At 37.2% G+C, this 13,211-nt stretch overlaps 1 protein-coding gene across 1 annotated transcript; it reads right to left on the bottom strand.

Annotated features, from left to right (window-relative positions):
• Nucleotides 1–11,512: 11,512 nt before the first annotated feature.
• LOC105966704 (xyloglucan endotransglucosylase/hydrolase protein 15) lies at nt 11,513–12,755 on the bottom strand. The gene is made up of 3 exons (XM_012991286.2): nt 12,407–12,755; nt 12,115–12,308; nt 11,513–12,022 (listed from the first exon to the last, which is right to left on the bottom strand). Exons 1-3 carry the CDS (start codon nt 12,671–12,673, stop codon nt 11,665–11,667), a joined length of 819 nt encoding a protein of 272 aa, XP_012846740.2. The 5' UTR covers nt 12,674–12,755; the 3' UTR covers nt 11,513–11,664.
• Between the last annotated feature and the right edge of the window lie 456 nt (nt 12,756–13,211).

Here is a 13,211-nt window from a genome sequence, read left to right as displayed (position 1 = left end):
CATTTTCAACTTTCTAAAAGTGGAAACCCTAGTTCAGTGCACTTTCTAAATTTGGAAACTTCCCGATTTAGAAAGTCCACTACAACGTTCGCCTATTCTTTTCCTTTTCTTATTCTCATTCATAATTCCAAATTACGAATGTTGGATCCAATCATATTGACTTCCAATCATGCAAAGATAAACTATTTTACCTTTGACCGTTTATTCAAAGATCTCATGTGCACGAGCAGTGTAACCCTCGATGGTTCAGGTGTAAGCTAGCCGTGGGCCCACAACCCTTTGTGGTCAAAACTCGTCCCTTAGAGTTACGATTAAGATGAAGCTCGTTTCACCTTAATCACCCAACGAATCAAGATTGGCGTCTAGCAACTACGCGTCATGATTCCCTAGATACAAATGAAGTGCCTGCAAGAACCTTCAGATATAGTTAACGTACAGTACGGTCCCTTCGATTCATATGTCCCGATCGAACTAGAGGCATTGGTTCATCGAGACCTCTTTATATGTTCAATGACGGTGCGATCGTTCTAAGTATTGTAATCGTCACGTGCATGACTTAGAGAATCGAATCCTCTAATCATCACTTAGTCAGCTCTGGCCAGAGACTTAGAATGATTACAAACTTTCAGAACACACAGGACATCCAAGACTATTCTAGCGATCGAATCCCCGACTACAATGCACAGACCTCCCACTAGATTTCGGACTGCACGAACACTGGCCCTTGGGATGGTCCTCGGTGGAACTCAGGGACAGGTCACGATACAGCTGGTCCTCTAGTGAAGTCACGGTGATGTCTAGGTCATAAGGACTAATGGTGTACAACTATACCATAGATATCTCTACTCGATTATTGGGAACCACTTAGAGATTTCTAGGGTGAGGGAGTTCAGTGAACTCGTCAACTTACGAGCACCCACTTATGCATGCCGATATCACAATACCGTTTACTGATGAGATGCAGTACACATACACTAAGTGCTAGTCTTAATGGGAAAGGCCGATATCCTCATTAGTGGCGTAACCCTTCGACTAGGAACACGTTTAACAGTTATAATACTTAAGTAAATATCTCACGATCCTAACGATCAATTACTAGTACTTGTAATAACTGTAAGGACTATATCTATGCTTGTGACAAAGGGACAAAGATATAGAATGCCAAGGTGTTTTATCATTAATACGAATAAAGGTTCGTTTATTACAATAATAAATACGAAAGACCACAGCCACATGTTGGCTTGTTGGTCACCTACTCTAACACGATTTACCTCACACTTGATAATGACCTAAGTTAATCTAGCGAATATCAAAATCTTCGTGTGTCAAGTCTAGCCGACCAATATGAGATGTCATAGATCCAACTATATCAAACTAATGCAATCCCTAGTTAATCTAGCCGACCACATTAATCCAATATAACTTTATCTATGACCGTATCTCCATGTAATGTCAATTAAATTACAGCTTATCCCACAATAGCACTCCCCGCTAACACGACTTACTGCACTATTATGAGAGGCTACACATAATTTAATTGTTGGTAGAAGGAAAGAGAAATTCAACAATTTGGTTTTTCCTTTATCGCTTGATAATTATTCTTGATTAAGAATGAGGGATTTTATTTATTAAATCTTATTAGCTCATCGGAAGTTTTAGGTTATGATCGTTTGTGATTCCTACAACTATGTTCTCTAGGTATGTGGAAACGCATATTGATCCTAAGATAGACATACGATCATCATCGTACTTAATCACAATTATTCATCTCATGAATTAATTAATTAATACGATTAATTGCAAATATAATTAACGGACTCCCTTCACTCATAAATCATTCAAATAAGAATGAAGTCCATTAATTATTTGCCATCTAATTTGTGTTCCATTAATTAAACTAATTTAACGATTAAATTAAATAATTAATCCAACACTAATCTTTGAATTCAAATTAAATTAATGGATCAATTATCTAATTGGGTTTAATTGATAAATAATTTCAAAAATTAAAAATCAATTAATTTTAATATTAATCTCAGAAAATCAAATAATTTTTTTTTTGTTTGTGCTGACCGGACCGGTCAGACCGGTCCGACCGGACCGGTTCGGTCAACTGGAAAAACAGCAGGAAAAAAAATCCGATTTTCAAAATTAAAAATTTTTATATTTTCTGAAATATTCAAAATATTTAATTAATATTAAACCACCCAATTTGGTAACACCAATAATTCAATAATTCAACAAATCGAAGCATGCTTTCGAAAGCGATAAACACGTTGACAAATAAACGATTAACCCGTGGCTCTGATACCACTGTTGGGGATCGTGCATGTATACGCAGCGGAATTTAAATTTTTTAGATCGAACTAGTTTCGATTACATGCATAAACTAATCACATAGTCAACGTACCTTAACGCTTCCGCCATACATATGGTAATTATCGATTTAATTGAAAAACACGTAAAACCGAAAATCACGAAACATGCTTGTTCATCATTCAATAAAATCGAAACACGTAATCACATATTACTAGGGATGGCAACGGGTCGGTTCTGGGCCGGGTTTGCCTAAACCCAAGACCCGACCCACGAAAAATATATAAACCCAAGACCCGCCCCAACCCGTTTTAGCTTAGACCCACACCCGCCCCAACCCAGACCCTAACTAAACGGTTCTGACCCGCTAGACCCGTTAACATACATAAAGTTTAATATTTTTTAACTTTCATAACATTTTGGTTGTATATTTTTACGAAATAATCTCAATACTAAAATACAATATTTTAAAAAATCTCTACAAGTGATATAACATGAACAATACAATTACAATTAATTATATGTAACTTCGATAATAAGTAAAATTCAAAATGCAAGACAATTAGCGGTGGTCGACAAGTGATAAATATTAATCATGAGAAATGAGATTCGAAAAATAAAACAGTGAAAATAGGTAAAATGAGAATAGACAAAATGGAAATTGATAGTTTGATAAATGAAATCCGAAATTATATATATATACATATATATATATATATATATACATATATATATATATACATATATATATATATATATATATATATATATATATATATATATATATATATATACGGGTCGGTTCTGGGTCGGTTCCAATAAAACCCGTAACCCAACCCAGAACCATCCGGTTCTAAAAACTTAAACCCATTACCCGACCCAGAACCATTTAGCTGACCCAGACCCGCCCCAAACGGGTCGGTTCCGGGTCCAAGACCCGCCAAACCCGTACCCATTGCCATCCCTACATATTACTCATAATCATAAATTATAATTCATACAAACATGCTCGAATTAATTTACGAAAGTTTCGATTTATTTACCTCTTGTAGCGCTAGATTTCGACGAATCGAAACCTAGAACCAATCACGTACAAGCTGCAAATTACCAATCCTCGGGGCTGCAACTCACGGCTGGAACAAGCTGATCCAGCAAGCGACGAACGGCGGTGGATGGCAGCAGCAGCGGCGGCGCGTGGCAGCAGTAGCGGCGGCGCGTGAGCGGCGTAGCGGCGCGTGCGGCGGTGCGTGGATTCGTCGTGGCAGCAGCTCCTCTCCAATTAGGTTTCACCTCGTATTTTTGACCCACTCGAACTACAGCACTAGATGTAAACGAGTTAGATAACAACAAGTATAAAACGAAGGAAACGAGAGGAGAAAACCGGCGGTTTTCCGGCGGTGGTCGGCGGTGGCGCGGCGGGGCAGCAACGGCCGAAGGGGAGAGCGGCTAGGGCTTGAGCGGCTAGGGTTTGGTTCAGAAAATCTGATCTCAAACTCTTGTTTGAGGTCTATTTATACTTAGGGTTTTCAACCCTAGTGGGTTTAAGTCATTGGGCTTGACCCACTGATGTATTAAGCCCATTCCCTCGTCGGCCTCGCTTCTAATAAACGATCGTTCACAAAATTATAACAAAATTATATTTGTGACGAGCTCAAAGTCCTCGTCGATACGAGTGCCTCTTCGAAATTTCCAATTTCCAAAATTGGAAACTTCCACTTCAGTGAACTTGCTAAATCGGGAAACTTCCCAATTTAGAAAGTTCATTAAATTCCGCATTTCTCTCTTTCTCCTCGTTTATTCCGATTCGCAATTCACAATTACGAATCTTGGATTCAATCATATCGACATCCAATCGTTCAAAGATTAACACATTAATCTATGCTTGTTGTTATCAAGGATCTATATTACACGAGAAGTGTGACCCTCAATGGTTCAGGTGTATGCTAGCCGTGGGCTCACAACTCTTTGTGATTCGAACAACACATTGTTCTTATACGAACTCCTCCCAAGAGTCCCGATTAGAGTAAAACTCATTTTACCTAATCCCCGATCAAATCGGTGCGCCCAACGAATCAAGATTGGCGTCTAGCAACTACGCATCATGGTTCCCTAGATACAAATGAAGTGCCTGCAAGAACGTTATGATATATTTGCCCTTGGAGTGGTCCGCTGTGGGACTCAGGGACAGGTCACGATACAATCGGTCCTCTAGTGAAGTCACGGTGATGTCTGGGTCTTAAGGACTAATGGTGTACAACTATATCTTAGAAACCTATTACTCGATGAATGAGAACCACTTATAGATTTCTAGGGCGAGGGAGTTCAGTGAACTCATCTAATATGAGCACCCACTCAAGTATGCCGATGTCACAACACCGAGGACTGATGAGACGCAGTACACATAAACTAAGTGCTAGTCTCAAAAGGGAAAGGCCGGTATCCTCATTATTGGCGTAACCCATCGACTAGGAACAAGGTTTAACAGTTACATTACATTGCTGAGTTATCTCACGATTCTACTAGATCAACTCACAGTAATAGAGTAACTCGTTAGGACTATATCTATGCTACTTGCATGGGATAACAGATATAGAATGCCAAATAAGATATTTTATTATTACGAACGAAAAACGATTGTTTTATTACATGAAATAAGATAAAGACCACAGCCACAAGTTGGCTTGTCGGTCACCTACTCTAACACACAAGAGGTTCTAGATTAGCCGTTTTAATTTTATTAACATGCTTTGATTAGATTCGTTTAAGGCGGAATAAATCTAATCTAGCAACTTACAGTTTTCGCGAGCATATTCATTTCTATCTTCGGCGCACGAATGAGGATCCACACCAAGCCTTCAATCCTCGAAAAGCTGCTGTCCAGAAATTTTCTTCACCGATATCTCTGAGATGGTATTATATTTCTATGGGTTACGGAGCTACTGTATAAATTTCAAGCCTATCGGATGAACGGTTGATTTATGGTGAATTTCTTTGCAGAACTGCTCAGAAATTTCGGGAATTATTGTTTACTCTAAAACCTATAATCTACTGTTGTATATCCCGGATTAATAATTATTCTACAAGGGTGGACTTGTACTTGAAGAAATCTAAACCTATAATCGAGAAACATAGAGAGAAAAGAAGAAGAGAAAAATATTTTTCTTCTCCAACGTGAAATAGGCGTGTACCGAATTCTCCACTCTTATCAACCCAATCTCTGTTATATATAACACAAGGAATTAGAGTCACACATAGAGAGGATTACATGTAAACAAATCCCACTCCTTCTATAACTCTATATAGTAGAAAATTGTAGTCCAATGGGGACTTAATGTACGGCTATATTAGTTCTAATATATAATATTGGTTGAACTTTATTTTCTCGATTAATTAGAAAATCCAACAGGCTACAATAGGGACTAAAGGAGAAAATATAAATCGGGCAACAAATAATTAATTAAATCCAAATTCTTAAAAGAATTCATTTAATTAATCATTAAATAATTATTTATTTTCCACTGCCAAATAATTATTGAACTCCCGTTTATATTCTCAAATATTACATTCGAGCTCCGGTCGATCATTACTTACATTCTCCCCACATTAAGATATCTTATAACCACCAAATAATTTATTCACTGCTAAATAAATTAAATGGTTTCTTTTCTTGAGGCTTACCTGCGTAACTTATTTGAGTATGCCGTATACGAAATCCACATGGCCAGGACTTGGTATAAACAAATCTTATAAGCTACTCAAGGGTTATTATCAATCTCATATTTCAGAGATGTGGATTCATTTCGATAATTAATTTCCACCTATTAATTCTTAACGTCTCTACCCAACGCACTGGGGACCATTTGACTCAATATAGGAATCTCTCCCATTGTGACATCAAAGTAGATATAATCAATTAAATATGTACGTTAATTATCTAGGAATTAAGAGAGTAAGTAATTTACTGTCAACTATAAATAATACAGTTTCATTTTGAACAGTGATGAAACAATTATTTCACTTTGTCCGGTTCAACACATGTCGGGTGTGCAAGCACAATAAGTCAAAACAATAACTACAAAAGTTATTCACTGTTTACTGTTATCAAGACCAATCACTTAAATATTGTGCTACAATCATTTACCAATGATTAGTCCATTTCCATCCAGATTGTGAACATTTATCTTTATATTCTAAACGAACTTTCGAAATGATCTTTATGTACGCCATAGCACACCATCTCGAATACTATTAGAATATTAGACTTATGTTTTTAATTAATTGACAAACAATCAATTAAATGCATTGAATACCCTAGTGAAGATTCTCATAAAATGATAATAAACTATTTTATTAATTCAATAATAAAATTATATAGCTAAATGCGAGACTTTTAGTTTACTATCCTAACATAACCAACAATGATGGTAATTCCACGAAAGTCTCCCCTTTAGTCAGTATCCGATCAAGCTTTTGCCAAATCCTACTTTGACCTTGCTGATAGTTACTCCACGTGAAAGAATTGCCCTCGAAATGAATCTCAGTAATTCCAGCTTCCACAATGCACTCCTGGAAATCCACGTCAACTAGTAAAAAGATTTAGTATTCATGATATTCTGAATTGACATGGTTTTTTCACCAGGACCTAAATAATTGCCAATGCATTGTAAATATGCCTGATGTATGTAAGTAAGGGTAATTGTGGCAATTTAACCCACGCATGAACAAGATTTACTATGTTTCCCATATTCAAAATTCTTATCCCATCTTAACATTCTAAGTACTGATGTAGCAATCATATGAGATTCATGGCTTTGCGCCATAACCATATCTTCATGATTAGCAGGTATGAGAAGAACATGCATGGCATCAATCAGAGTAACTACTGGATCCTTCTTTAATTTTCAATGTTTTTTGGCAAACTTGGTCTTTCGGAAGAGAATTTCATTACAAGTACGTGTTCAAATTGTTAGATATACATATCAATTTCGATGGATCTGAACCAACATACAGGAGCATTATCATCAGTCATGCGAGGGCATGGAGGAAGGTGCATTGATTGAAATTTGAACTGTGAAGAGGTGGTGGGAAAAACCCTAGTTAGATATATTACTTGAGCAAAAGTTTTCTTTTGGTAGGATGGATTTGCAGAAAGATCAACAACATTAGAGGGAGTTTGTGGCTAGGATCGAAGTAGCCAAAAATCCGTAGGTAATGAGTATTTGGGGCCCGATTCCATTAATTAGAGGTCATAAATCCATTAGGATTAACTAATCATATTTATAGTTCTGCTCTAATAAGAATTATTCTAATTACACTATAAATAACCCCTCTTGCTCACTTTACAAGATACATTCAATTTTTTACGTCTAATTACCTAGAACTCTAATTGTTCTACCTACCCACCTGCTTGCTTAGGCAACTACTAACTTGAGCGATTGAGGGGTTTCCTCCGGATCAACCATGTGCTTACTTGCTGTTAAGTGTATATTTTTACACTTTATCGTATCTTTTTATTTGAGCTTTTGGTGTGTTTTAACGATAATTGGTGCTTAAAAAGTTGATTTATTGTATTTTAGGTACAAATTGAAGAATTGGAAAAGTATGGGGTCAAAACTGCAATTTTGGAGAAAATATGGGCCAAAAGTGAAAAAAGCAGAATTCTGGAGAACAGACCGCGCGGCCGTGCGGATTTTAGGCATAAATCTCACACGGCCGTCCGGATGGGCGAGTTGGCGCAGTGAAGGAATCTTAATTGTACAAGGAAACTGCCTTCTTCCCCAAGTTTTTCACCCTATATAAGACCAAGCCAAGCACACAATTAGGGATCCATCTTTTGACGCAATTTCAAGAGCAACAAAGCAATAACGAAGAATTCGAAGACTCCAAGCAAAGATTTATCGTCTATGATTTATTTTATTTGCGTTTTTGATTTAATTATGAGTAGCTAAACTACTTATTTCTAGGATTTTATTTGGAACCCTATGTGGGATTTATGAACCCTTTTCTATGATTTTATGCAAGTTTTAATTCCGGATTATTTCTTCTACTTGTTTTATTAAGTTCATGAAACTGGCCACTTTATGCGCTTTTATGTTATTGTTAATCGCATGAATCGGAAGATCGGGTTAATAATTAGAACTGTGGTAGAAGAGCCTTTGTGGTATTAACATAGGAATATAGTTAATCTCTTAGGTAGCCATTATTGAGATTTGTGCTTCATGCTGTGTTCTAGAATTAATTGCATAGGAATATAGTAATTGAATCTAGAGTATTAGAATCGTAATACACGCGGAAGCGGGTTATGATTATTTTAGCATCTCAGGTTAATAATCCGGGTTAATTGCTTGCATAATTGAAGGAATTGGGGGAGTAATAATCACATAGGGGGAAGAATAAAATCCTAGGCTTGTCTACTTTGATTAATCTTCGTATTTTTAATTGCTTTCTTGTTTTTGTGTTTTTAATTGTTTTAGTTTAATTTAGTTTATTAATCCTTTTTCGACTGTGTAGGGTGGGCTTGATAACAATTGGTAGAATTTAGCGTCTAGGATTAGATAATTAAATATTCCCTGTGGGTTCGATATCCGGACTTAATAGTCCACTATATTACTTGTACGATACGTGCACTTGCGTGTAGGTTTTCGACCAACAAGTTTTTGTTAAGTGTATATTTTTACACTTTATCGTATCTTTTTATTTGAGCTTTTGGTGTGTTTTAACGATAATTGGTGCTTAAAAAGTTGATTTATTGTATTTTAGGTACAAATTGAAGAATTGGAAAAGTATGGGGTCAAAACTGCAATTTTGGAGAAAATATGGGCCAAAAGTGAAAAAAGCAGAATTCTGGAGAACAGACCGCGCGGCCGTGCGGATTTTAGGCATAAATCTCACACGGCCGTCCGGATGGGCGAGTTGGCGCAGTGAAGGAATCTTAATTGTACAAGGAAACTGCCTTCTTCCCCAAGTTTTTCACCCTATATAAGACCAAGCCAAGCACACAATTAGGGATCCATCTTTTGACGCAATTTCAAGAGCAACAAAGCAATAACGAAGAATTCGAAGACTCCAAGCAAAGATTTATCGTCTATGATTTATTTTATTTGCGTTTTTGATTTAATTATGAGTAGCTAAACTACTTATTTCTAGGATTTTATTTGGAACCCTATGTGGGATTTATGAACCCTTTTCTATGATTTTATGCAAGTTTTAATTCCGGATTATTTCTTCTACTTGTTTTATTAAGTTCATGAAACTGGCCACTTTATGCGCTTTTATGTTATTGTTAATCGCATGAATCGGAAGATCGGGTTAATAATTAGAACTGTGGTAGAAGAGCCTTTGTGGTATTAACATAGGAATATAGTTAATCTCTTAGGTAGCCATTATTGAGATTTGTGCTTCATGCTGTGTTCTAGAATTAATTGCATAGGAATATAGTAATTGAATCTAGAGTATTAGAATCGTAATACACGCGGAAGCGGGTTATGATTATTTTAGCATCTCAGGTTAATAATCCGGGTTAATTGCTTGCATAATTGAAGGAATTGGGGGAGTAATAATCACATAGGGGGAAGAATAAAATCCTAGGCTTGTCTACTTTGATTAATCTTCGTATTTTTAATTGCTTTCTTGTTTTTGTGTTTTTAATTGTTTTAGTTTAATTTAGTTTATTAATCCTTTTTCGACTGTGTAGGGTGGGCTTGATAACAATTGGTAGAATTTAGCGTCTAGGATTAGATAATTAAATATTCCCTGTGGGTTCGATATCCGGACTTAATAGTCCACTATATTACTTGTACGATACGTGCACTTGCGTGTAGGTTTTCGACCAACACTTGCGCAGGTTGAGACTCAGGTGTGTTCAACTCTCCGCGTGGTGGCTTTGCCTAGATCACCTACTCGCGTCGGATGATCTACTGTCGCGTTCCCATTTAATCTAACCAAGTAAGTGATACAATATCATTTTGCCACCCTATGTGGGAATAAAAACTTGATCGTGAAGTAGATAAGGTGATCAGAAGAACCGCCTACCTCGGGGATAAATTAACAAAAAATTCAAGAAACTCAACACACTTCATATCCTATTTTATAAATGTACTTTATTTTTTGGCAAATTAACACAAAATTCAAGAACATCCACAACTCAACACTCTTGCTACCATCAAACCCCTATTTTTGGGTTGTGAAATCAGCGGATTTGTGCAGGGATCCGTCTGACTACGGCGGTGTGCTAATGCTTTTTTTCGGCGGTGATGTTTCGATAGTGGGGTGGTTGTGTCAACTAAAAATTGACAGAGAAAAGTTGGGTGGCACAATTCGCATAAGGGCTTGTGCGGGCATCCGACGACGGACAACGGTGGCATAGGTGTGTGTCAATGTATTTTAGGTGGTGATGATGTCTGGGTTGTGGAGTGGGTTTTGATGGTGAAAGACGAGTGCTGGTGGTGGTTTTTGATGAAGAAAATAAAATTAGGACTTTACATAATATTTTGTAGAACTGCAATTTGGGCCCCCTATGTTTCAATTGACCCTTAGTTTGGGTCATTTTGAAAGAATCAAAATTTTGATTTATGTCCTCATGCTTTTGGAAAGTGTATTTCAGACCCCACACATCTATATGTACCAATCTTGGGGGTAAAAGCGTAAAAAAAATCAACGGTCATAAAACTGCTAGAAAACCATAAAAGTCAACATACCACGTCATGATCCACTAACAGATTAGAAACGGAGGGGCTATTTTGTTATGATTTGTAGTTTAGATGAGTGCTTGGGACAAACCTTATAGTTCAGGGGTGCAAACTGTACTTTCCCCTTATTATTTCCAATGAGTGAGGGAGTTTTCACTAATAATCCCAAGTTTCATTTATATATAAATTATTTTTGTATATTTTTATACAAACATATTTAAAATAAATTTTACTATCAACTATAACAATTTGCAGTTGGTCATTAAATCATGTAAATAATTAGGGAAACAACAAAAATATTCAAAAATTTGTTATTCAAATAAGGTTTCTAACTTTTTAGAAATTGCAAAACCGGCCATAAGGTGTCTTCGAGTTTCTCACACAAAATGTTTCTCAAACGCGAAAACATTAACAAAATGAAGTTTCCGTATCGTGCTACATAGCTCTCTTTTGTATAACATAGATACGAGCAATTTTATAAACAGTATATTTTATTAAGGACATTTACATTGAATAAAAACAAAACAATAAATAATTAGAATATACAAACCAAAAAAACACACAAATGACAAAACAGAGTACCCTCAACATCATTATTGAATATATAAAGAAAGAATTAAAAGAATAATTATTTGAGATATGCCGGATCGATCACTATATATCAGAACCTGGAGCGCTTGCACTCAATGGAAGTTCCGAGAGGAAACCTGGTAGCATCGGCGCAGTAGTTGTACAACATGTGTTTCTGCTGGACCCATCTCAATCTGTTTCTGCCATTTGAATCCAGCTCATGAGAAGCACAAGGTGTACCTGCCGCGCAAGATTCGATCTTGAAATTCCTGTAATTTGCGACAAACGGAGCTTTGGCCCAATCAGTCTTGACCCGCCCGCCTTGCGTTGCCCAATCGTCTGCGTTCCACAGGCTGCAGTACACTCTCATCGGCTGGCTCGTGGGGAATTGCACTCCGCTCGCTTTGTGGTTGTTGAATACTCTGATGGGGCTGTTGTCCACCAAGAATCTGAAATTTAAATATTTTGTTAGAAACTAATTAAGTGAGGTTTGTTAATATGATGAGATTGTACGGAGGAAGGTGTTTGTGAAAAAAATTACATGATGCGTTGTGGGTTCCAGACGATGGAGTAGGTGTGGAAAGCGGCGGTGGGATCGAACCAGAGCTTGAATTGTTGTTCTTTGTCTCCTTTGCCTTGCGCGTAGACGTTGGTGTGTACTGTGTACGGCTCGCCGGTGGAGTTACCCAAGAATTCAAAGTCTATCTCGTCGTGCCCTTCTCCTTGAGATGATAACTGCATCATCATCATCATCATGCAAATTATATTAATATATATATATAAAGAAAAAACGGAAACTCAAGAAATTATTTAACGAGTTGATCAAGACTTACGAAAAATGTGGTGACAGTGCCAGCAGAGTTGCCAGGAACGAGTTTGAGTTGCATGTCGAATCGGCCGAATAAGTACTCATTCTTGGACTGGAAACCAGAGCCGGAGAACTGGTCTAGTGATAGTGATAGGCCACGGCCACCGTCCACTATCTTAGCACGGCCGTCTCCCCATGTTATCTCTGCGTCTCTGATGAAGTTAGCTGTGGAAGGGGCTGCTGCCACCAAGCAGGCCAATAAAACCAATAATGAGAGCTCCCAAGTTCCCATTGTTTTTTTCTAGTGTACGTTCAGCTGATAGAGAGAAGGAAAATATTAAGAATTTCTTGTATTTGGTGATGATAGTCATGCATGGAGGCTATGAATATATATATAGGAGGAGGGGGCCGGTGTGGGGGGTGGGGGTCAAATATTCTATGCGGAAAAGGGTATGAGCTGGATAACAATGAGCTGGAATAGAAGCTCCGAAGCTGGAATGAGACTTTGAATGATATCATATAACTACGCGGCTTATGCCAAAATGGGTCCACGACACACTTCAATTTGGTTGGCGCCTCGCCAGCTAGATACAATATTAGGGGGATGGGATTTTCACCAACCATCGAAATGGTTTTATTTTTTGCTTTTTTGTTATTTATGTTTGGATTTATATTTTATGAATATGTTACATCTTCAATTTTTAGACGAAATTTTTCCGGATGAATTGCATTTTGCGCTCCAAAAATGACATGGATTGGCGTTTTGCACCCCTTTAATTTTGGAATTAGCAAATTGCATATCTCATGGCAAAATACACCCTTCACCAAAT

The sequence above is a fragment of the Erythranthe guttata genome, chromosome 13, assembly GCF_056151865.1.
Source record: "Erythranthe guttata isolate IM_541 chromosome 13, IM_541, whole genome shotgun sequence".
In the NCBI taxonomy this organism is placed as follows: Eukaryota; Viridiplantae; Streptophyta; class Magnoliopsida; order Lamiales; family Phrymaceae; genus Erythranthe; species Erythranthe guttata.
This window is presented reverse-complemented; position numbering and strand designations above follow the sequence as displayed.

Excerpts from the sequence above, each read along its gene's own strand:
- LOC105966704 (XM_012991286.2), bottom strand. The coding sequence starts at position 12,673 with ATGGGAACTTGGGAGCTCTCATTATTGGTTTTATTGGCCTGCTTGGTG. Across the intron at positions 12,309-12,406 it reads GCACTGTCACCACATTTTTC|TTATCATCTCAAGGAGAAGG; the intron begins GTAAGTCTTGAT and ends ATGATGATGCAG. Across the intron at positions 12,023-12,114 it reads TGGAACCCACAACGCATCAT|ATTCTTGGTGGACAACAGCC; the intron begins GTAATTTTTTTC and ends TTTAAATTTCAG.